The 23,791-nt window shown below is 40.4% G+C and overlaps 3 protein-coding genes across 8 annotated transcripts in view; all 3 read left to right on the top strand.

The window, feature by feature from the left end:
- LOC107619263 (protein DETOXIFICATION 12) lies at positions 12,607 to 15,726 on the top strand. Of its 2 annotated transcripts, XM_016321520.2 has the most exons (7): positions 12,609 to 12,954; positions 13,448 to 13,992; positions 14,082 to 14,168; positions 14,241 to 14,297; positions 14,399 to 14,637; positions 14,737 to 14,942; positions 15,426 to 15,726. In XM_016321520.2, exons 1-7 carry the CDS (start codon positions 12,691 to 12,693, stop codon positions 15,489 to 15,491), a joined length of 1,464 nt encoding a protein of 487 aa, XP_016177006.1. In that variant the 5' UTR covers positions 12,609 to 12,690; the 3' UTR covers positions 15,492 to 15,726. The 2 variants fall into 2 exon arrangements, with proteins under 2 accessions (XP_020966774.1, XP_016177006.1); XM_021111115.1 differs by lacking the exon at positions 14,082 to 14,168 and having other exon boundaries at positions 12,607 to 12,954.
- Positions 16,680 to 19,762, top strand: LOC107619452 (protein DETOXIFICATION 12). Its single transcript, XM_016321748.2, has 7 exons — positions 16,680 to 17,013; positions 17,620 to 18,164; positions 18,262 to 18,348; positions 18,478 to 18,534; positions 18,625 to 18,863; positions 18,952 to 19,157; positions 19,418 to 19,762. The coding sequence occupies exons 1-7, from the start codon at positions 16,771 to 16,773 to the stop codon at positions 19,478 to 19,480; spliced, it is 1,440 nt and encodes a 479-aa protein (XP_016177234.1). The 5' UTR covers positions 16,680 to 16,770; the 3' UTR covers positions 19,481 to 19,762.
- Positions 20,620 to 23,791, top strand: part of LOC107618250 (protein DETOXIFICATION 14) — a 3,757-nt gene continuing 585 nt past the window's right edge. The window contains exons 1-8 of one of the 5 annotated variants that reach the window (XM_021111112.1): positions 20,620 to 20,941; positions 21,025 to 21,569; positions 21,675 to 21,761; positions 21,920 to 21,976; positions 22,069 to 22,202; positions 22,284 to 22,307; positions 22,396 to 22,601; positions 23,528 to 23,772. In XM_021111112.1, the coding sequence (XP_020966771.1) occupies positions 20,693 to 20,941; positions 21,025 to 21,569; positions 21,675 to 21,761; positions 21,920 to 21,976; positions 22,069 to 22,202; positions 22,284 to 22,307; positions 22,396 to 22,601; positions 23,528 to 23,590 (1,365 nt within the window). In that variant the 5' untranslated portion in view covers positions 20,620 to 20,692 and the 3' untranslated portion in view covers positions 23,591 to 23,772. Of the gene's footprint in view, positions 20,942 to 21,024; positions 21,570 to 21,674; positions 21,762 to 21,919; positions 21,977 to 22,068; positions 22,308 to 22,395; positions 22,602 to 23,527; positions 23,773 to 23,791 lie in introns of those variants that run through there. The other 4 variants (XM_021111114.1, XM_021111113.1, XM_016320261.2 and 1 more) reach the window with 4 other exon arrangements.

Raw genomic sequence — 23,791 nt, 5'->3', positions numbered from 1 at the left:
AAATACAATAAATATATATTAAAAATATCATAATAATAATAAGGGATAAGTATTGTTTTGGTTCCTAACGTTGAGGGTCAGAATCGAAACTGTCCCTCATGTAATTTTTGATTTAAAATCGTCCTTAATGTTACATTTTATTTTAAAATCGTCCTTTTTAATAAAAATTTTTTCTAAATGATAAAAATACCCTTTTTTTCAACATTTCATTCTTCTTGTTCTTCTTCTTCTGTGAAGAAGAACAAATTCTTCTTCCATTAACAAATTAAAAATACAGATTCAACAAAAAAAAAAAGAACAAACAACTCAAAATCAGAAATTCAAGAAATCCAAAAACAAATTCTTCTTCTTCCAGAAGAACACACAACTCAAAATCAAAAATTCAAGAAATCCAAAAACAAATCAACAATGAATCCAAAAACAAAAAAAAGTAACAGCAATTCAGAAATCAAAACAAGAACAAAACCAACAATAAAAATTAGGGATTATGATGAACAAATCCATTATTCCAATCCAGATTCAACAAATCAACATACAACAATGATAAAATCAGTAAATAACAAATTAAAATTAAATTAGAAGTAGAAGCATAAACACTCAAGCAGAAGCAGAAACAGAAAGTAGAAGACGAAACAGAAGATGCAGAAGCAGACGATGCAGAAGCAGAAAGTAGAAGATGAAACAGAAGATGCAGAAGATGCAGAAGTAGAAGAAGCAGAAACAGAGATCGAAGCAAGAAGCAGAAGCGGCGAGGATCAGCGGCAAGGCGGCGAGGAGTAGCGGCTGGGTAGATCGGCGGTGGCAGGAGTATGCATGAACTAACGGTGGCGACTCACTACACGGCTTGGTAGATCGGCAGCTCGAGCTCCCCTTCCCGGCGACGCACTCCACGGCGGCGGCAGATGCAGAGGCCGAAGTAGATCCACCGGTGGGCTGGGTAGATCGGCGGTGGCCTCCTCCCCTCCCTTCTTCCCGTTTCCTTTCCCCCCACCCCCAGACCCCCTCCCCAACAAACAAAAACGCGTTTCCTCTCCCCCTTCCCCCAAATTGCGTTCTTTTTTATTTTTTTTTTAATTTTATATTTTTATTAAAAGAAGGGTAGTTTAGTAATAAAATAAATAATTTTATTAAAAATGACAATTTTAATACGAAAAAAATGTTAAAGATGATTTTAAATCCAAAATTACAATGGGGACGGTTTCGATTCTGACCCTCAACATTAAGGACCAAAACAATACTTATCCCTAATAATAACTATAAAAATTTCAGTTACAAATATTAAAATTCTACAACTTATACATGTTAATAGTATATCTATCTTACTCTTTTAAGTAATAAGTTTAAATTTGACACATTTTCTTACTAAATACATTTAAATAAATTTAAATTTAACACATTTTTTTACTAAATACATTTAAATATATCATGATTATAAAATTAATTCATAATTTTATATTATATTTTTTTTATTTTTTATTCTCATTTATTTTTTTAAACCAAAATAATTTTATCACTTACATTTTTTAAACTTCTCGCTGCTATTAGGATGATTTTCACCACCGCTTAGATCTAGCTTTTGGCGGATTATTGTAAAAGTAGAAATGAAATTTGTAGTTTTTTTCTTCTATTTTTATTTATTTATGGTTTTTTCTTTGGTTGATGATAGATTGATATTGCTGCATTTAAATGCTTTTGCTAGCTTTTAAATTCCTAATATAATATTACGAAGCTACTTGATTTTTCTTAGTTAATGAATTTATATTAGTAAAAAAATTTACATACTGAAAATTAAGTTGTGATAACGTGAACATGTAGTATGTTCGTTTGCATACTTGTACTTTATTCGGTAAGTCGGTTTACCAGACGGTTTAGATGTGAGGATGGCTCCTGCTTTGGTCTGAGTCCTAGAAACGGTTTGCGCTATCTGCCAAGTTCTTGAAGAGTTGAGGGGGGTGTCACCTGCAAGAATACTCCAACGCCCAAGTCAATGTAGAATGCATGTGGAAAGAGAGGAAAGTTATAATGGCGTATCTTTGGGGAGGGGTAGGACCCTCCCCATATATACCGTGTCAGAGGTGGGCCCCATGGTCAGAGACCCACCTTTCGTGAAGTTTCCCTCTGCTAGCTGCCGCCAGGTGAGCTGGCTTCTGCGGAACGCTCGGGTCAAGGTCCGGGTGCGGGGCGCCCCGCAGAGCGGTTGCCCGGATCCGAAGGTGCGGTGATACCGGCCAGCTTGGCTGGGCCGCAACAGTGCCCCCAACGCGCCAGTTGGGGCCGCGAGTGCTGCAAGTGGCGCATTCTGTTCCTCTTCACATGAGGTGTCGGTTGGTTGACTGATCGTGACAGGAGCGTGTTTTCTGGGCACGTGGGTTTGTTCGTGGCAGGGGTGCGCCGCTTCTCGCTTCGTTTCTCGCGCTAAGCATTAAATGCTCATAATGGGAAATTCAAAACCCCGCGCGCAATGACTGTTTTACCCCTGTCTTTCGCGCTTCTTCATGCGTGAGTTATCCCCTCAGTTTCCTTCATTCATCATTTGGTTTTCATTTTGCTACCATCGCATCCCCTCATCACTCTCCTTGTTGGTTCCAATTTGACGCTGCAGTCTCCCTTCCTCTCTCCAGCCTCTCTAATCCCTTCGACTCCTTCGTTCCAACGCAATTATCCAGGTATGTATCATTTTCCCTTCTTCAATTTGTTTAGTTTTGCTTTGTAATTGTGCCATTTCTGTGCGTGTGTGCTGTTCTTCTGGGCTGGATTGTGTAGTAGACACTGTTAGCGTTAGGTAGATGCATTAGGGGGGTTACCATTCCAGGGTGTTGGTCTTTTAGGCTTTGTCTTGCATAGGCTCAGGTTTAGCTAAACTGTTAGTTTTTGATAGGTAGATTGTAGCTTTCTGGTTATGGTGCCGATCTCCCGATCTCTTAGTCTAACCGGGTGGTGCCCCCACTGTAGGTATGGCCCAGCATCATGTTGCACGGGCACCCGCTGCGAGAGCAGCTTACGACCGGTACGCCTGGGTGACTTCGGATGTGAAGGATTCTCCCAACCAAATGGACCTAGAGGAGCTCAATGAGTTCCGGCAAGCCGAGTACCTGTGTGGTGGGACTGACGATGAGTCCCATTACGAGGTCTTTGTCCCCGCGCCACATGAGTGGATTTATCAAATAAACCTGCACACCCCCGAGTTGCCGACTGGATCTGGTTCTATAAGGGAATGTTTACTCAAGTGGGAGTTCGCATCCCCTTCTCTCCCTTTCAAATGGTGCTACTCAACCGGTGTGACGTGGCGTCGTCCCAGTTGCATCCGAACAGTTGGGCTTCGATCCGCTGCTTCGAGATGGTTTGTGAATACTTGGAGTTGCTGGTCTCTGTTGAGGTTTTCTTGTTTCTTTTTACTTTGACGAATCCCTCTAAGGAGGGGAAGGCGAAGAAAGGCTTTATGTCTTTTCGGTCTGCCTAGGGTCGGAGGATTTTTGGATTGTTTGAGGACTCCTACCATGGATTCAAAGATAGGTATTTCAAAGTTCGCCCTTTAGAGGGTCATCACCCATTTTGGTTGACGCTGGAGGGGGTGCGTCGCATCCCGACCTATTGGAGTTTCAGGGCGGGGGCGAACGCTTTTACTAAAGTCACATATAAAGGGCTATCTTCCGAGAATAAACGGGTTGACGACGTGTTGTTGGCAGTGTTTGGGAAGAATAACGTTAACCCCCATCTTCTCATGGGTGACCAAAATGTAGCTAGGAATTATATACGTGAGTTCCCCTTCTCTCCCTTTTTTTTTAATAGCTAACGAGCTTCCGTGCTCTTTACCAGTGTCGATGGCTGGCGAGCAAGTTGGCCTTGAAGCTTTATTTAACACCTTTCTCAATAATGACATCGAGGAGGAGACGGCTTCTGATCACCAAGCTGCAGATAATCAAGAGAATCTTCCTCAGGATACCGTAAGCGCCGAGGCTCAGTCCCAACCTTCTCATGGTGAGGTAACCGGGACAAGCGGTGGCCCGGAACCTCGGCCAGAGATCGAGGTCGAGAACCCGGATGTGTTAATAGTGGATAATCCCAGGAAAAGGAAACCGTCTTCCAGCCCGGAGGAAGCTCTTACCGTGATGGAGAAGAATTTTGATGCCGAAAACTTTATCGATTCCCAATTGCTCCCAGGCACAGAGGACTTCTTCCATGGTGGGGATCTTTCGGGGCAGGCGAGATGGATGTATCGCACGTTGCTCCGGGGAGCCGCTATAGCGAGGAAGGCGGAGTTTGCCCTGGCGAGAACGTATTCTTTGCAGAACAGACTTGAATCTTCTGTTGAAGCAAATAACAAGTACAAGGCCGAGGTGGAATTACTTCGGGAGCAATTGGCAACTGCTCAGGAGCAGCTGGCTACTGCTACGGAGAAGGTTAAGACTTCTGATGCCGCCGTTGCCTGGCTTACCGAGAGGGAGATGACGTTGGAGAGTCAGCTCAACTCCGCTCATGGCAAGGTAAAAGCGGTCGAAAAAGAGCATGATGAAGCCCTGGCCTCGGTGACTGCGGCTAAGGTTGAGGCGACCGAACTGATGAGGAAGTACAAAGAAACCGTCAAGCGAGGGAAGAGCGCCATCTTGATGACTGAGGAGGCCCTCAAGGCTCAGGTGAAGCTGTTGGTTCCCGACTTCGACACCTCAGCTGTTAGCGTCTTCAAAACCATCAAGGATGGAAAAATTGTCGACATCCCAAAGAAGTGATTTAGTCTTGCCTTTGTACTACCATTTTTGTAATATGTAGATTTTATATGCTTTTGGCTAGTTTGACTGCCGTTATGTGTAACAAGATAGTTGTGGTGAACTTGGTTGCCGTTTTTGGCACATATGTAATTAATGGCTTGTCTACCGTCATTTTCTCTTACCGTTTTATCGGTCGCTAAGCACGTCGTTTGGTAGTCGTAGGAGTCGCCTGATTGTTTTTTGATGCTTTGGGTTACCGGGGTGATCAATCCCAGTTTCCCGTTTTGATAAATTTCGAAAAAAAAATCAACGGCATATGATAAAGCCGAATAACGTAAATGCGAGGCAAAGATAGTATAGGCAATAATTAAAGGTAGCATAAACAAGCTTATAACCAAAGGTAGCATAAACAATTATCGCAAGTCTAATGATCCCGTATGCAGCAATGCAAATCTTATTGGTGTGGTTAAGCTGGTAGGACTCTTACTCACATAGCGTGCCTCGACTGCTAGGGGTAGAATCTCCTTAGGTTAGCCGCGTTCCATGTCCTGTGTATCTCTTTGCCATCCAGCCGTTCTAATTTATACGCGCCGCTACCGAGCACTTCTTTTACCCTATAAGGGCCTTCCCAGTTTGCCGCCAGTTTTTCTTGTCCTGTCGTCGGTGGCCCGACATCGTTGCGTCTTAAGACCAGGTCGTCCCATTCAAACTCTCTTTTGATCACCTTGGCGTTGTAGCGCAGGGTCATTCTTTGCTTTAGCGCCATTTCTGATAGATGGGCCATCTCCCTTGCTTCATCCACCAAGTCCTTTTCCACAACCTCTTCGACTCCCCCTAAGAGTAGTCGTGGGCTCGGCTCCCCGACTTCCACAGGTATTATTGCCTCTACCCCATACGTGAGTCGGAAAGGCGTTTCCCCAGTGGCCGATTGTTGGGTTGTGCGGTAAGACCAGAGGACCGAGGCCAGTTCATCCGCACATGCTCTCTTCTTCTGGTCGAGTCGCCTCTTGAGGCCCTGCAGGATGATCTTGTTTGCAGCCTCCACTTGTCCATTGGTCTGGGGGTGCTCTACTGACGAAAACTTTTGCTTTATCCCGTTGTCCGAGATGACAGCTTCTGGGATGCCGAATCTTGCTATTATCTGTCTCCATACAAACTTTCGACAATTCGCTGAGGATATGCTGGCCAACGGCTCTGCCTCTATCCATTTTGTATAGTAGTCAATCGCCACTATCAGATACTTGACTTGTCCTGGCCCGACCGGGAAGGGTCCTAATAGGTCAATTTCCCATTGTGAGAAAGGTCGGGAAGTCGTGAGAAAGCTAAGTTTGGTTGCTGGCGCTTTGTGGAAGTTGGAGTTTTCCTGGCATCTCTTGCACCTTCTCACGAACTCCTTAGAGTCCGCCATCAGGGAGGGCCAATAGTATCGGGCTCTGATGAGCTTCCTAGCTAGGGCCTTCCCTCCGATGTGGTGACCGCAGCATCCTTCATGGACTTCCCAGAGGACGTACTCCGTTTGGTCGGGGCGCATGCATTTCAGCAGTGGTTGGCTAAGTCCTTTTTTAAACAACTGGCCCTGTATGATTGCATACTTGGCCGCCTCTCGTCTTATTGTTTTGGCTGCCTGCTCGTCGCTGGGGAGCCTGGCCTTTTTCAGGAATTCGATGATTGGGTCCATTCAACAAGGTTCAGACTGGGTTAGTTGCAGCACCACTGCTGGTTCTTTCATCAAACCTTGAATGAGGGACCGGTTGCCAGTCCCTGGCTTTGTGCTTGCTAGCTTGGACAGGAGGTCTGCCCGTGTGTTCCTTTCTCTCGGAACGTGTTGGATCGTGACCTCCTCAAACTGCTTGCACAATTCTTTGACTTTCTCCAGGTACTTCTGTAACAGTGAGTCTCTGGCTTGGTAGGTCCCATTGATCTTAGAAGTAACGACCTGCGAGTCACTACACACTTCCAGTCTTGTGGCTCCGACTTCCCTTGCTAGAGTTAGGCCGCCCAGCAGGGCCTCATATTCCACTTGGTTGTTTGACACCGGAAAGTTGAATTTGACTGACTGCTCGTATATAACTCCAGTTGGGTTCTCTAGGATGATTCTTGCTCCTCCGAACGTTTGGTTAGATGCTCCGTCAACATAGAGCTTCCACCGTGTGCTCGGCGCCCCGTCTGGGTCCCCTGTTACTTCTACCAGGAAATCAACCATGGCTTGAGCCTTGATCGCGTGCTTGGGTTCATACTGTAAGTCATACTGGGAGAGTTCGACAGCCCAAGTCATCATTCTTCCTGCCAAGTCGGGTTTCTGGAGTACTTGTCGGATTGCCTGATCCGTCCTGACGATTACTTGGTGTCCTTGAAAGTACTGTCGCAGCCTGCGCGACGATGTCAGGAGCGCATATGCCACTTTCTCCAGCTTGCTATACCTTAGCTCTGCTCCTTGTAGTGCTTTACTCACAAAATATATTGGTTGTTGAGTCTTCCCCTCTTCTCGTACCAAGACCGCTGCCAAGGCCTCGTCGGTTACTGCCAAGTACAAGTATAGTGTTTCTCCCTTCTTAGGTCTTGCAAGGACGGGTGGTGCCAAGACTATTTCTTTGAATTGCTTGAAAGCTTCTTCACATGCCGGGGTCCACTCGAACGTGATCCCCTTCTTCATCAGGTTAAATAAAGGTAGAGCTTTGGCCGCCGACGCGCCGAGGAAATAGGATAGTGCTGTGAGTCTGCCCGCCAACCTTTGGACATCTTTCACGCTTCCCGGGCTCTTCATCTGAAGGATTGCATCGCATTTTTCCGGGTTGGCCTCCACTCCTTGTTTGGTTATCATAAACCCCAAGAACTTACCGGCTTCGACGGCGAAGGCACACTTCAGCGGATTGAGCCTCATTCCGTGCTGACGAAGAGACGCGAAGACGCTTTCCAGGTCACTTAAAAGGGTCTCGGGCTTGGCGGTCTTGACCAAGATATCGTCTACGTATACCTCTACCGTCTTGCCGATGAGGTCCCTGAAGACCTTGTTCATCAGCCTTTGGTATGTGGGCCCCGCGTTCTTCAGTCCAAACGGCATGACTTTGTAGCAATATGTCCCTCCCGGCGTTATGAATGTTGTTTTCTCTTCATCTGGCGGGTGCATCGGTATCTGATTATACCCAGAATATGCATCCATGAAGCTCAGATATCGGTAACCCGCCGCCGCATCGACAAGAGCATCGATGTTCGATAGGGGGAAGGAATCTTTGGGACATGCTTTGTTAAGGTCGGAGTAATCCACGCACATTCTCCATTTTCCGCTAGGATTTTTAACCAATACCACGTTTGCAAGACAAGTTGAGTAATCAAGTTCCCGAATGAAGCCCGCTTCCAGTAGGCTGGCCATCTGTTTGGCCACCTCTTCTGCCCTTTCTTGGGACATTTTTCTCCTCCTTTGGGCCGCTGGCTTTGCCTCCGGTCTCACGGCCAGCTGGTGTGACATGAATTGGGGGTCTATACCCGGCATGTCGGCCGGGGTCCAGGAAAACAAGTCGTCGTTGGCTCTGATCATCTCTATGAGGGGTTCTTTCAGGTCATGGGGCAAATTCCTGTTTACAAAGGTAAAATTCTCATCCGAATCGCCGACCTTGAACTTTTCAAGGTCTCCCTCTGGTTTCGGCCTGGGTTTGTCATCAACCCTGGCGTCTAGGTCGGCAAGAAAGACACCGGATGCTTCTTTAGATTTCTTTCTCAGGGAGAGGCTGGCGTTGTCGCATGCGACTGCCATTTCTAGGTCTCCCCTGATGGTCCCAATTGATCCATCATCAGCAACAAACTTCATTAGCAATAGCTTGGTGGAGATCACTGCCCCAAATTCGTTGATGGTCTTCCTCCCCAGGATGAGGTTGTAGGCCGTCGAGTCTTTTAAGACCACGAACTCCGCCATTAGTGACCTCTTTCCCCTGCCTTCGCCTATGGAGACCGAGAGGGAAATTACGCCGTTTGGCTTGATGAAGTTATCGCCTAGGCCTACCACGCCGTGCTGGTGACCTCTGAGGTTGGCGTCTCGTAGGCCCAGGGTGTCAAATACATTGCGAAACATGATATTGGAATCAGCTCCTGTGTCCACCAAGATCCGCTTTCTAGGCCGGTGCCCACCCTGGCCGTGATCACCATCGGCGGACTCTCCGCAACCTCATCGAACCATTGATCCTCGGGGCCGAAAGAGATCGAGGGTAACCTCCGAGAGGTCGGTAAGGGGCCGGAGGACATAGCTAGAACCTTGGCGTCCTTCTTACTAGCAGACTTCGACCTGGGAGGGACATCCCTTCCAATCACCACATTTACCACAGTGAGGGCATGCTCCGCGTTCTCGTCGGGTTCCTGTCTCTGCTTTACGGCGCGATTTTTGTCCTCGGATGGCCTGCTCTAGGGCGTCCTTCAGGTCGAATCAGTCTTGGTTCTTGTGGCCATATCCCTTGTGATAATCACAATAGAGGTTCTTGTTTCCTCCCGTCCTGTCCCTGAGTTGTCGGGGCTTCGACAAGATGCCCTTGTCGGCGATCTGCCGATAAACCTCGACGATTGGAGCCGCTAGGGGGGTATAGTTGGTGAACTTCCCAACATGGGGAAAGGGTTTGAAAGTCTTGGCCGTTACTCCGTCTCTGGAGTGTTCCTTAGACCTCTCTCCACCACCGGGTGGGCGGGCATTAGGGTATGCGGGCTGCCGTTTATTGGCTGCCACGACCTGACTTACCTCTTCATCATTAATGTATTCTCTGGCTACGTTCTGAATTTCCTGCATTGTCCAGATGGGCTTGGTGGTGAGGTGTTTTCTGAAATCCTCATTTAGCAAACCGTTGGTCAAGCACAAGCTGGCCACTGAATCTGTTAAGCCATCTATCTCGAGGCACTCATCATTGAATCTGTCCAGGTATTTTCTGGTCGGCTCGCCGTTTCGCTGCGTCACCCCTAGCAGGTTAATCGGGTGTTTTGCTTTGGCGATGCGCGTGGTGAACTGGGCCAAGAAAGAGCGACTGATGTCGGCAAACGTGGTTATGGAGCCCTGGGGGAGGGCGTTAAACCAACGAATCACTGGCCCAGCTAAAGTTACCGGGAAAGCCCGGCATCTTACTTCGTCGCCTACCCCTTCCAGGTTCATCCTGGCCTCGAAGGCCGTTAGATGTTCCTGGGGATCCTGGGTACTGTCGTACCTCATATCTGTCGGCTTGTCAAAGTGCTTTGGTAGTCGTACTCCGAGGATCGAGTGGTGGAAAGGGGTTGCCCCCATGACCACCGGTTGCCTTTCCCCGCCGTGTTCTCTGTTAGGCCGGCCTCTTCTCGTCCTTTCTCGGCGGTGCACTTGATGTGGTCGGCTTCTTCTTCTTCGTCCTATGTCGCTTTTCCAGTCTTCTTCTTCGGTGTCTCTCGTTTGCGATCGGTTGTAGACCAGCGGGTCTCGCCTTCTCCTTGGCACCTCTCTGCTCTCCTGGCTTTCTGATTCTGTCCGGGGGCTCGAGGTGCGCCTGGAGCGACTCCTCCGGAGACTCCTTTCTTCCCTTTGAGTGGATCGGGGAGGCTCCTGGCTAGGAGTGGGCTGACGACTTTCACAGTTGGCTACTTCTCGCTCTAAGTTCTGCACCCTGTGGCGCAGCTCTTGTATTATCCTGGCGCTGTTGCTACCTGTCCCTCCAAATGGTCGTCCCTCTGTGTTTCGCGGGGGAGATCTGATGCCTTCGCGAACGGGGACTCCGGCGGCTACCCCACTGCCTCAGGGATCTATCCCCTCCTCGCGGGTCCCGGCCCTGCCGTCGGCCACGCCAGAAACCAAAACAAAATCCATGTTGGGGGAATTTCCCACAGACGGCGCAAATATTCGGTAAGTCGGGTTACCTGACGGTTTAGATGTGAGGATGGGTCCTGCCTTGGTCTGAGTCCTGGGAACGATTTGCGCTATCTGCCGACCTCCCGAGCTCTTGATGAGTTGAGGGGGGTGCCACCTGCAAGGATACTCCGACGCCTAAGTCAGTGTGGAATGCAGGTGGAAAAGAGAGGAAAGTTATGATGACGTATCTTTGGGGAGGAGTAGAACCCTCCCCATATATACCGTGTCAGAGGTGGGCCTTCCATGGTCAGAGACCCACCTTCCGCGAAGTTTTTCTCTGCTAGTTGTCGCCAGGTGAGCTGACTTATGCAAAACGCTTGGATCAAGGTCCGGGTGCGGGACGCCCCGCAGAACGGTTGCCTGGATCCGAAGGTGCGGTGATACCGGCCAGCTGGACTGGACCGCAACATACTTAATCCGATACATGATTAAGACTCAAGTTTTTGGATAATGAGTTATAGTGTACTCTAAATTAACCAATCATCGTTTATTTCAGCATGTGCATGGCCAATTAATTTGTGACGGTAAGTTTTCTTTAAATGAAAAAAAGGGATGTCGATATAATGATTGTTTTTTGGTGTTATGCTCATTAAAAGTAGATTTTTCTCTTAGAAAGAGAGTCACTAATTTTAAACGTTATCAATTTCATTTTTTAAAAGAAGGTCAGTAATTTGTATTATATAAGAATTTGTGCTTTAAATGTCCAAGGCCAATGGATGAATGTTTTTTTCACCAGGAAATGCTATAATAAAGAGTAAAAATTTTTTTTTCTAATGAAAAAAATATCATGTAGAATATACACATTTTCATAAATATAATAAAAGTTTTCATTCTTCCTCCAACTCTATTTTTTTATCAAAAAAAAAAATTCATTTCTTCGTGACTAAAGTGTTTCTTTTTATTTCTTTGGACTTTGAAATCTAAAAGAAAATGCATAGTAATATTCCAAATTAATTTTCTAAAAATTTGTAGTTAGATAATTTAATTCTTAAAATTCTTAATCACCAAATTGTTTTGTAATTATTTATTTTATTAGATATGTCAATTCTTGTGTCAAATTTTGGTAAAAAATTAAACAAATTAGTTGTTATCGTTATTTAATAAAGATATAAAAGTATCTAAATTTCTTTAAAATTTTTATCTATTTATATAAATGAACAATCATGTGAAAATTGATTTTATGTAATGTTCAAACTTTTTTATGAAAATTCAAATTAGTACCAGAATATAGGATTAAATTTTATGTTTTAGTTATTTTAGGGCAAGTTACTTAAATAAATAGAATAGAGAAAATATTTACCCAAATGTGCAAAACTGGTTCTTGTTACCTGCATGTGCAAAAAGCCATTTTTATGTAATCCGTGGCAACCCACCACGGTTTCAAAACGTGCATAAACCGTGGCAGGTCCCAGCGGATTATGGCCAAAAGATATAGAGTACACCACGGTTTACTAAGGAGAGATGGCGTGCATAAACCGTGGAGAGTCACCACGGTTTATGAAGAAACTTGTTTGCACATAAAACCTTGTGGGTCACCATGGTTTATGTGTGGTAAATAATGGCCAGAAAACCTTGTTAATTTTATGTCCAAGAGACACAACTTATTTTTTATTTTTTTTATTATTCTTGTTAATTTTTTATAATTATATTTTTTATTATTATATTTTTCATCTCAAATTTTTTTAATGAAAAAAATGAGAATAAATTAGATTTAGAAAAAAAGGTTGATTTAACATTTTTAGTTAAAGGAATAACATTTGTAGGACTAAATCTTATATGTATGGTCATTATTGATACGGTGATTATTATCCAGACATTATTTCCAACGACTTACATGCAGAGTGGGTGACATATTAAAGAAGACAAATTAAAATCAATTTGGGTTGGTCAAGTGGTCAGTTCACTTCCGCTTAAGCAAGTGTTGGAGGTTCGAATCCCACTTTATACATGTAGCAACCCATTGGCCAGCAATAGATTCTTAAATAGAACTCCGATCCACAGCGGATTAATCCTTGACATGTCAAGTTGGGGGATACCGTGGGAAAAGGAGAAAAGAAGACAAATTAAATTTTGCCACATAAAAGAAAGAAAGAAAGAAAGAAAGAAAGGAGGGAATCAAACTGTGTGTTGTTCTGTATGACTATGAACATGGAGGAGCCCCTATTGGCACCTAGAGAGAAAGAACTAGAGAGAAAAAGAAGAAGAGGAGTAACATGGAAAACCTTAATCCAAGAACTGAAGAGTATTTGCATCATAGCAGGTCCTATGGTAGCTGTTACAGCCTTCCAGTATCTTCTACAGATTGTATCTATCATGATGGTTGGTCACCTTGGCGAGCTTTATCTCTCTGCCACCGCCTTAGCTTTCTCCCTTTCCACCGTCACTGGTTTCAGCCTTCTTGTAAGTTCTAACCTCCTCCACCACCACCATGCATTCTTCTTCCTTTTTCACTAATTCCAATTATAGAGTTTTCATTTTGAAAAGAAGATAGAGTTGTCATTATGAATCTGAAACTTGTTCAATCTTCATTCTTCAATGCACATAAACTATAGGGTCATATCAATAAAGCATTAGTCTTTGTGAGGTCCATTTTGTACATGTCACTCTATACATTTTTCTAACAAATAATTAGTTAACACAGTAATCAAAACTGTTATAACTCCTCAACTGAGTTCATTCCTCCTTCAATGAATGAGGTATACTTTAGACCAGCAAAAACAAAGAGGAAAACTCTCATGAATACCAAATATGTATTGTTATATAATAACTTATCTAGGGAGCATGATTTGTAGTATGGTACTAGAGGAAAATATGTATCAGTAAAGCATTGAATCTCTGCAATTAGTTGATTGATCTGTTTAACAACTATGAACTATCCCTTCCATATGAACAGCTGGGGATGGCTAGTGGTCTGGAAACTACTTGTGGACAGGCTTATGGAGCTCAGCAATACCAAAGAATTGGAAAGCAAACATACACTGCCATCTTCTGTCTAATATTGGTGTCTGTTCCTCTGTCTTTCATTTGGATCAACATTGAACAGATACTAGTGTTCCTTGGTCAGGACCCTATGATTGCTCATGAAGCTGCAAAGTTCATGCTTTGGCTTGTTCCAGCACTTTTGGCATACTCAATTCTGCAGCCATTAGTTCGATACTTCCAAATGCAAAGCTTGCTTCTTCCTATGCTAATAACCTCTTGTGTAGTCTTTTGTGTCCACATACTTCTTTGTTGGGCATTGGTGTTCAAGACTCAACTCAAGAATGTTGGTGGTGCTTTATCATTTAGCATCTCAATCTGGTTGAATGTCATCATTCTTGGATTATACATGAGATACTCTTCAGCATGTGCCAAAACACGAGCTCCACTCTCCATGGACATATTCCAAGGAACTCGCGAGTTCTTTCGATTTGCAGTCCCTTCTGCAGTAATGATTTGGTGATATATATATATACACATCTCTCTTCAACTATAAACAGTTTCTTTTTTCCAAAAGATTTCTGTATTAATTCAGTGTGTTCATGTAGTCTTGAATGGTGGTCATTTGAGCTGATAATCTTGCTATCTGGGCTGTTACCAAATCCACAACTTGAAACTTCAGTACTATCAGTTTGGTATGTTAGTTACTTTTCTTTGATCTTTTTGTTGTGATTGCACTAATATTCTGTGACTTTCTTTCTGTGCAGTCTTAATACCATTTCAACTGTGTATTGTATCCCTTTTGGAATTGGTGCTGCAGCAAGGTTCAAATCATAATTCACAAAAGCATTCATTCTACAAAATTCAAATGCATGTGTCAATGGAATCATGATTATTAATTCCGTGTGTATGGTGATGATGACAGCACAAGGATTTCAAATGAATTAGGAGCTGGGAATCCAGAGGCTGCCCGGATTGTGGTGATGGCAGCAATGTGTCTTGCAATGATGGAGACAAGTGTAGTAAGTGCAACTCTTTTCAGCTGCCGCCACATCTTTGGATATGTTTTCAGCAGTGAGAAGGAAGTTGTTGATTATGTAACTGTCATGGCTCCTTTGGTCTGTCTCTCAGTCATATTTGACAGCATGCAAGGTTTTCTTTCAGGTGATTTAAATTTAATTAATAAATTATATTGTGCTGACTCTTAAAAGAATGAATATATGTATGAGACATGGTTCCTCATGATTTGTGTTTGGTCAATAGGGGTTGCTAGAGGTTGTGGATGGCAGCACTTAGGTGTTTATGTGAATCTTGGAGCATTCTACCTCTGTGGGATTCCGGCTGCTGCCACATTGGCATTTTGGGTGAAACTGAGAGGAATAGGACTTTGGGTTGGTATACAAACTGGATCTTTTCTTCAAGTTTCTCTACTTGCTATCATAACAAGTTGCATCAATTGGGAACAACAAGTATGTCCTCTACCCTCTTCAATTTATTTGTCTTCATAATGCATCAGTTGCATCATTTGATTCCCTTTAGGTAGCGTTTGTTTTGAGATATTGAGATAGAGATTGAGACTCAGTATCATGTTGTTGGTGGTTCATAGACTGGTACTAAAATTTCTGTCTCTGTCTCTAAAATTTCAGTATTTCAGTACCTTCAAAAAGTGAAGACACATGGGACTAAAATTTTTAGAAATGGAGACTGAAATTTTAATATTTTATACCTAAAATACCTTTATTTCAATTAATTAATTCAAATTTTATCCTTTGTACAAATTAAATTAGAGTTTCATTTTTATTTCAATTTCTACCTCTCATTTTGTACCAAACAGAATATTAAAATTTATTTCAATATCTATTTCTTAGTCTCTGTCTCTTAGTCTCAATCTTTCCGTCTCTATTTCTCTAAAGAACACTACCTTATAAAATTGTGTGGTCTTGATAATGCAGGCAATCAAAGCAAGAACGAGAATATTTGAGGGTCAATTTTCAGCAGACAGTAGTACATTGGTATGAGAAGCTAGCTAGTCATTTGTTGAATTTTGATGATGATTGATGAGTGTTAAGCCTTAAGAACATTTGACCAAGGAACATGTGTTCATTTGAGTGGGTTAATTTAGCATGCAACGTGGCACAATGACACATCATATTTATGGACGCCACGTGTCATCAAACAATCCCAAGGCCTTGTAACCGTTAACCCTCCAGAACTTGAAATCATATACAATAATATGCAGCTCTTCTTCAAATATATAGTTGTTTAAAATCACAAATTAGAAAACTATCCATAAACCTTGTCTCTATCAAACATATATAATCACGACTAAATAATAAAATTTTATAAATCTTGGTTTCAAACCATAATTTATAAATAAAATGAAAAAAATTGTCCCAAATATGATTTAAGTGTTTTTGTAAATTTGAATGAATCCAACTCCGAAAGGAAACATAAAGACAGACCAGTCACGATTCAAATATATATTAAAAATAAATTTTTGTAAAAGAAATTAACAACAGAGAAGTAAGGAGAAAACAACTGGCAGCCGTTAGCTGAAATAAAATAAATATCTATGAATACGGCTAATATATAAGGGAGAGAGTTGGAGTAGCATTTATTGTGGAAAAGATGGTTGAATTGCGTTTTAGGTGGTTTGGACATGTGAGAAGAAGACCGATAGAACATCCAGTCACAAGGGTAGATGAGATGGAAGATGGACAAGAGGTGAAAGGCAGAGGAAGACCTAAGAAGACCATCTATGAGGTAGTCAAATGAGATCTACAAGTAAACGGTCTCTCTGTAGACATAATACATGACAGAACTCAATAACATTGTTTGATTCGACCCCATTTAATGGGACAAGGCTTTATTGTTGTTGTTCGTAGAGTTATTAAAAGTAGGGTAAGAATCTGCAGAGGGAGTTGCAAGTAATTAATTACACATTAGTATATATATAATATAACGATGATAATAATATTTTATCTTGCAGCAGAGTCACGGTAGCTCAAAGTCATAGATTACTCTATAATTAAAAAATCGTTTATCTTTGATTCTTGCATCTCCTCTTTATTTCTATGCTCAATATATTATGATTATTATTACTATTATTATTATTATTATTATTAATAGAGCTAGCTAGCTGCATTTCCCCCAGGATCAATGGCTTGGTTTCTAAACAGTGTAGAGGCCATCATATATATATATATATATATAAAGTAGTATGATGTATGAAGTTGATAGAAAGGCAGAAGAAAGAAGTGGAAAATTAAAGTGAGAGACAGTAACATCATATATGATATGATAATGGAAGAGAATCTTCTAGCGGCAAAAGAAAGATCATCATCATGGACATGGAAGAAAGGTTACAAAGAAGAAATGAAGAGGATATGTGAGATAGCAGGGCCCATGGTGGTAGTGATAGCTTCTCAGTATCTGTTGCAGGTGGTTTCAACCATGATGGTTGGTCACCTTGGCGAGCTTGCTCTCTCAAGCTCTTCTTTGGCCATATCCCTCTCTGGTGTCACCGGTTTCAGCCTCCTTGTAAGCCAAACCTACCTCCTCCTTCTTCTACTTTTCTTTTCTTTAATGAATCAATATCTTGGTATAATAGTTTAATCTAAGATCTCATGTACTACATTCATTTGTTCTGATTTAACATCTAATGTCTTCTTCATATGAGTAGTCCTTTTAAGAGAAAAGGGAAAAATTCTGCAAATTTATTTATTTTATTACACTATTGTTTTGTTTTGATGAGTGGTCACAGCATTATTATTAGGCGGGGCCTTTAGTGTTTGAACTCTTCTAACTGTTTTTGGTTGATTCTCATTCATTGTGGCATTAATCCACGCAATTCCCATATTGGTAATATGCAATTTTTGGACGTAAGAGACATGAATATATGATAGTTCTTCAGAATATCTTTTTAAATTCTATATAAGAAAAGTAAAATTCACTTGGCAGATATATCTTAGTAGTAAGAATAAATTACCAAAATTTGAGTGCTGACAATTCTAACTGTTACATATATGGACAGAGTTAGTTTACATGTTTCATGTTAGAATTGTCAGCACTCAAATCTTTCGTGCTTAGGTAAGTTATTCGCAGTAGTATTATGGATTATGGAATTGAATTCGAGAATGGGAACAGATGGGGATGGCGAGTGGACTGGAAACTATATGTGGACAGGCTTATGGAGCAGAACAATACCAAAGAATTGGAATGCAAACATACACTGCCATCTTTTCTCTCATATTGGTCTGTGTTCCCCTCTCTATTCTTTGGATCAACATTGAACAGATACTAGTCTTCCTAGGCCAGGACCCTCTCATTGCTCATGAAGTAGCCAAGTTCATCATATGGCTTATTCCAGCCCTTTTTGCATATGCAATTCTGCAGCCGTTAGTTCGATATTTCCAAATCCAAAGCTTGCTTCTTCCCATGCTTGTAAGTTCTTGTGTCACTCTATTCCTCCATATACCTCTTTGTTGGCTCTTGGTGTTCAAGGCTGGACTCAATAGTGCTGGTGGAGCAATAGCAGTTAGCATTTCAATTTGGTGCAATGTCATTTTTCTTGGATTATTCATGAGATACTCTCCATCGTGTGCAAAAACACGCGCTCCGATTTCTCTGGAGATGTTCCGAGGAGTTGGGGAGTTTTTTCGCTTTGCTGTCCCTTCTGCAGTAATGATTTGGTAATCTATATGATATCTTCTTGTTCAACTTATTATCAATTATTCAACTCAAACTGGTTTCAAATGTTCTGGTTTTTGTTTATGTCTGTGAATATAGCCTTGAATGGTGGTCATATGAGTTGCTTATCTTGCTGTCTGGGCTGTTACCAAACCCACAACTTGAGACTTCAGTTTTATCTGTTTGGTATGTTAGTTAAACCTTTTTGCTTTGTTCTTTTATCTTTGCCACAAATAGTTTATATTCATGAGTATTTACTAGTTTCACAACTTAAAATTGTGATTTTGATTCATTATTTTTTTCATTTTTCTGCAGTCTTAATACAATTTCAACTCTCTATACCATCCCTTTTGGAATTGGTGCTGCAGCAAGGTCTACATCTTAAACACATTCACTCTGCATCTTTCAAATGGCAATGACATACTAATTGATCATACTTGTTTCTTCTCAAATGAATTGTAGCACAAGAGTTTCAAATGAATTAGGAGCAGGGAAACCACTAGCTGCTCGTGTAGCCGTGCTGGCTGGAATGTCTCTTGCAGTAATTGAGACGAGTATAGTAAGCGCAACCCTCTTTTCGTGTCGCCACATTTATGGTTATGTTTTCAGCAACGAGGAGGAAGTTGTTGATTATGTCACTGTCATGGCTCCTCTGGTTTGTGTATCTGTTATACTAGATAGCCTACAAGGTGTTCTGGCAGGTAAATTTTTTACCTTCATGTCTATCCTTAAGTAAAGCTTTTACTTTTTGCACAAGACATTGATTTTATCCGAATTACTTTCGAATAGGGATTGCTAGAGGTTGTGGATGGCAGCACTTAGGAGTTTTTGTAAACCTAGGAGCTTTCTACCTCTGTGGGATTCCGGCTGCGGCTGCGTTGGCATTTTGGGTGAATCTGAAAGGAAAAGGACTTTGGATTGGTATACAAGTTGGTGCATTTGTTCAAACTGTTCTACTTGCTACCATAACAAGCTGCATAAATTGGGAACAACAGGTATGCTATGTAGCTTTGGAATCTATGCTTGATTTTGAGACATAAGTACATTGATTTATCTTGGTGGTTGTTACTATTTAGATTTTGGTTAATACAGCTTAATGCCTTTGTTAAAAGGTGATACTTCCGTGAAGACATTGTCTGAACGGTTTACAATACCATCTTTACATGAAGACGTTTTCATAGAAGTAGCCACCTCTAATTCTACTTTATGCAATTTGATTCAATTGTATGGTCTGAAACTCTTAAATATGATGCAGGCAATCAAGGCAAGGAAGAGAATATTTGATGGTCAATTTTCAGCAGATAATATACTGATATGAGAAGCTAGTTATTGATGAAATGAAGATCAATTATAAATCTTCATTAGTGAGTGACTTGGAACTGGAATTTCAAAAATATGTTTTCATGATAAAGAGTTGTATATGTATACACTATATTAGTTCATCACACCTCATGCATTTTTATGTAACCATGCTGAAGTGATCCCCAAATTATGGAAATGAATGGAGTCATACAAGACAAGGGCATGTGAGTGTGTGGTTTAGCTCAGATCCTATGTACTTAAATTGTTTTATTCGGAAAACAGTAAAACTTAGACGCCACAGAATCTCTCATAAAAAGGAGAAGATATCAAGATAAACAATATTAATGTTGTATTAGATAAAATAAAATAAATAAGCCAAGTTGATTGAAAATCACAAGTCCACAACTCATCAAATGATACTAAAGTATATATTTTATAATAATAAATCATAAGATGTATTTGTAATTTTTTTTTACTAAGAAATTTGTATATTACATGTGCCTAGTTCTCAATATCCGAGATACATATCTTAGATAGGTAGTGGAGTTAGCCGATTTGAATTCTTCTTATCTGTCTCATAGCAGCTACCAATCACAGAAACATTGTTATGTTTATTAATTTTTTTCATTTTCATGGACACCTGTGATCTAGCATGTGACAAAAAAAAAAAGTGTTATTTAAATAAAACAATGATCAAGTGAAACACTAACACCTTGATACATGCTATAGTGGTCAAAGCGACACGAATTAGTGGAACACTAAAGCTAGCTGTTCTTTAAAATCGTCACTGGACTTGCCTCACACGATTTCTATTATTTCTTTTGAAAAATCAACTACAAAAATTTTTAACAATTTTTCACTCTCTCTTTTTGAAATCTTTAACTCTTTGATAGCTGAGATGAGAGATTGGGCGATTGGTGGTTTTCGAAAGTCTATAACTAAGNAGATTTATTTAACTCTAATTAAACTAGAATAGTATAATTATACTTGACGAATCTTTGACTTCGGATCCATCAAGAAGGACACATATCCACAAAATCTTTAATGCCAAAATACATCTAGTGGTCCAACCTTAAATTTTAGTAAAAGTCATTTTTCATTACTTCTCTGGAGTATCCTCCAAGTTTAGTCTATAAATGTATATATTCAAAAATTTCCTATAAAAGCAGCCAAAGCCTGTGTCTTTTAGGTATATCAGATATCAGTTTCAAGAACCTTCTTTCAAGACATGGAAGAGGGTCTCTTGTTGAAGCCAAAAGGAGAAGAAAAGGGTTCTTTAGGAACCATAACATGGAGTGTGTTGGCAAAAGAGATTAAGGGTGTTGGTTATTTAGCATTGCCTATGATAACTGTCAACTTATCAACCTATTTTCTTCAGATAATTTCAATTATGATGGTTGGTCATTTGGGAAAGCTTGCTCTCTCTAGCACAGCTATTGCTACCTCTCTTTGTGCTGTCTCTGGCTTCAGTGTTATTGTAACTATTCTTTCTCTTATCTCATATCATAGCCTTTAAGTTTTTGTTTCAGAATTAACTGTGTTTTTTGTTTTATCAAACAGTTTGGAATGTCATGTGCATTGGAAACTCTAGGTGGTCAAGCCTATGGAGCAAAGCAATATAGAAGATTTGGTGTTCAAATCTACACTTCTATTGTAGCTTTGAGTCTAGCTTGTATTCCTCTCTCTCTTTTATGGATCTGCTTGGGAAAAATAATGGTTTTGTGTGGCCAAGACCCTTTGATTTCACAAGAAGCTGGAAAATTTGCTGTGTGCCTTATTCCTGCTCTATTTGCTTATGCTTCACTTCACACCTTCATTCGCTACTTTTTGCTGCAGAGTTTGATCTTTCCTCTTATTATGAGTTCTTGTGTCACTTTTTGCTTTCACATAGCTTTTTGTTGGATACTTGTTTTTCAGTTCCAACTAGGTAACTTAGGAGCAGCATTTTCTCTTGGCATTTCATATTGGTTGAATGTGATTTTGCTTGGACTATATATGAAATTCTCTGCTAAGTGTGAAAAGACTCGTGCTCCAATCTCCATGGACCTATTCCATGGGCTTGGAGAATTCTTGTGCTATGCCGTTCCATCTGCTGGAATGATTTGGTTAGTTTCTTCCTCTAGAATCTGATCTTACTATATACACACATGCGTCTGTGTGCACGCTTATCAACCTTGATATGTTTTTATTGTGTTTGATGATTAATGCAGCCTTGAATGGTGGTCATTTGAGCTTCTCACTTTGCTTTCTGGGCTTTTACCAAATCCACAGCTTGAAGCTTCAGTTCTATCCATATGGTAAGTAGGACTTGGTCATTGAGACATAAGAGATATTTTTATGTTCTACAATCTCAAATTGAAATTGTTACTTATAGTTCAATATTCATATTCATATCCATTTCATTTCCATACTAGTTGTGCTAACGTGGTTTAAATGTTTAAATTTTTGTGGCTAGTTATTCAATCACCACAACAATCTACACAATGCCAGAAGCAATTGGCTCCGCAGCAAGGTTTTGCTTTTATCATCATATACATATTATTTTATACTAGTTACACATTTTTTTTCTTTTATTCATTGATTTTTTTCTGGTAATTCTTTCAGCACTAGAGTTTCAAATGCATTGGGAGCTGGAAATCCAGGAGAGGCACGAGTGGCAGTCGTAGCTGCCATGACTCTTGCAGGCTCACAGGCTCTTCTGGTGAGCTCAATCATTTTTGGGTGCCGAAATATTATAGGCTATGTTTTTAGCTATGAGCAAGATGTGTTGGATTATGTCACAGATATGGCTCCCTTAGTATGTGTCTCTATTATATTAGACACTTTACATGGTACTCTTTCAGGTTGGCACTTTTCTTTTTCTTCTTGGTATTATTATTCAATGCACAATAAATATCTTTTTATGAAATGTAATACTTGGTCATATTATAGGTATTGCTAGAGGATGTGGTTGGCAACAATTAGGAACATATGTGAACCTTGGAGCCTATTATGTTTTGGGAATTCCACTTGCTGCTATATTAGGTTTTTGGGTGCAGTTGAGAGGGAAAGGCTTGTGGATTGGAATAATGAGCGGTGCTTTTTGCCAAACAATTCTACTTTCTCTCATTACTAGTTGTACAAATTGGAAAAAACAGGTTTGTCCTCCGTCTCCTAATCTTTAGGATGCTTTAGTTGATTGTCTTCTTTTCTATTATTTAGAATATTTGGTTGAGTAGTTTCATGGTATGATACCAGAATTTTATATACGAAAGGTCTATAATTCGATTATTGGTGATTCCCAAAGTGAAAAAATAGTATAAGATAAAAAAAAATAAAGGTTTAATTATTCTGTTGGTCCTTATAGTTCGCAAAATTTTCAATTAGGTTCCTATACTTTTTTTCTTTTTAATTAGGTCCTTACACCATTTTTTTTTCAATTAGGTCCCGCTTGATAGTAATTGGCTTAATTATACAGGGACCCGACTAAAAAAAAATTGGAGCAGACACTCAAATAAAAGGAAAAAAAGAGTGTAGGGACTCAATTGAAAAAAAATTTGGTGCAGGGATTCAATTAAAAAGAAAAAAAGTATAGGGACCTAATTAAAAATTTTGCGAAACTATAAGGACCATCAAAGTAATTAAACCAAAAATAAAAGAAGAAAAAAAAGTCTATGCAAAAACCAATCAAATCTAAAAGAGGCTCTTATTTAAAGAGGGGGAGGGGTAGATTAGATATAACTATTTATGTTATCTTCTCTTATTAGCTTTTGAGATGAGTGATTTTATAACAGAAACAAATGAGAGCAATTTTTAAAATAAAATAGTAGAGATCGCTCGTATTATTAACAAGTCATTCAAAGACTGATGTTTGATTTCATTAATTGTTGATAAAAATATTTTTAAGTTGTTACTTTATACTATAATTTTTTTTTTTGCATTGATATAGTTCAATACATCATTTTAATTTCTTTCATTAAGTAATGTTTCTTAATTTCAAAAAATGATGTCAAGCAAATAAATCTGATTATATTTATAAAGTTGCATCTAAAGTTATAAAATCTTTTATTGTCTTATATTGTAGGCAATAAAGGCAAGAGAAAGGGTATTTGAAGGAAGATTTTCGGTGGAACATATATTAGTGTGAGGGATTGGATTGAAACAAATAGAATAAAATTCTTGAAGCTACATCATTGTTCATTTGACACTTAATCAGTATTAAACATCAATATTAAATATTTGAGCTAATATTTAGTATGAAAATGTATTAGCATAATTATCATGTGTTTGTATTTAAAGTAGTTATTATTATTATTAGTTAAACTTTTAGTTTAATTATTGATAAATT

Source organism: Arachis ipaensis, chromosome B09 (genome assembly GCF_000816755.2).
Source record: "Arachis ipaensis cultivar K30076 chromosome B09, Araip1.1, whole genome shotgun sequence".
NCBI classification, from domain to species: Eukaryota; Viridiplantae; Streptophyta; class Magnoliopsida; order Fabales; family Fabaceae; genus Arachis; species Arachis ipaensis.
The sequence above is the reverse complement of the archived record's forward strand: the minus strand, read 5'-3'. Positions and strand labels throughout refer to the sequence as shown.

What these genes read in the sequence shown, in the direction of transcription:
- LOC107619263 (XM_016321520.2), top strand. Translation starts at nt 12,691, where the DNA reads ATGACTATGAACATGGAGGAGCCCCTATTGGCACCTAGAGAGAAAGAA. An exon ending in TCACTGGTTTCAGCCTTCTT is followed by an intron (nt 12,955 to 13,447) that starts GTAAGTTCTAAC and finishes CCATATGAACAG; the next exon opens with CTGGGGATGGCTAGTGGTCT. An exon ending in CCTTCTGCAGTAATGATTTG is followed by an intron (nt 13,993 to 14,081) that starts GTGATATATATA and finishes GTGTTCATGTAG; the next exon opens with TCTTGAATGGTGGTCATTTG.
- LOC107619452 (XM_016321748.2), top strand. Translation starts at nt 16,771, where the DNA reads ATGATAATGGAAGAGAATCTTCTAGCGGCAAAAGAAAGATCATCATCA. An exon ending in CCTACAAGGTGTTCTGGCAG is followed by an intron (nt 18,864 to 18,951) that starts GTAAATTTTTTA and finishes ACTTTCGAATAG; the next exon opens with GGATTGCTAGAGGTTGTGGA. An exon ending in GCATAAATTGGGAACAACAG is followed by an intron (nt 19,158 to 19,417) that starts GTATGCTATGTA and finishes AATATGATGCAG; the next exon opens with GCAATCAAGGCAAGGAAGAG.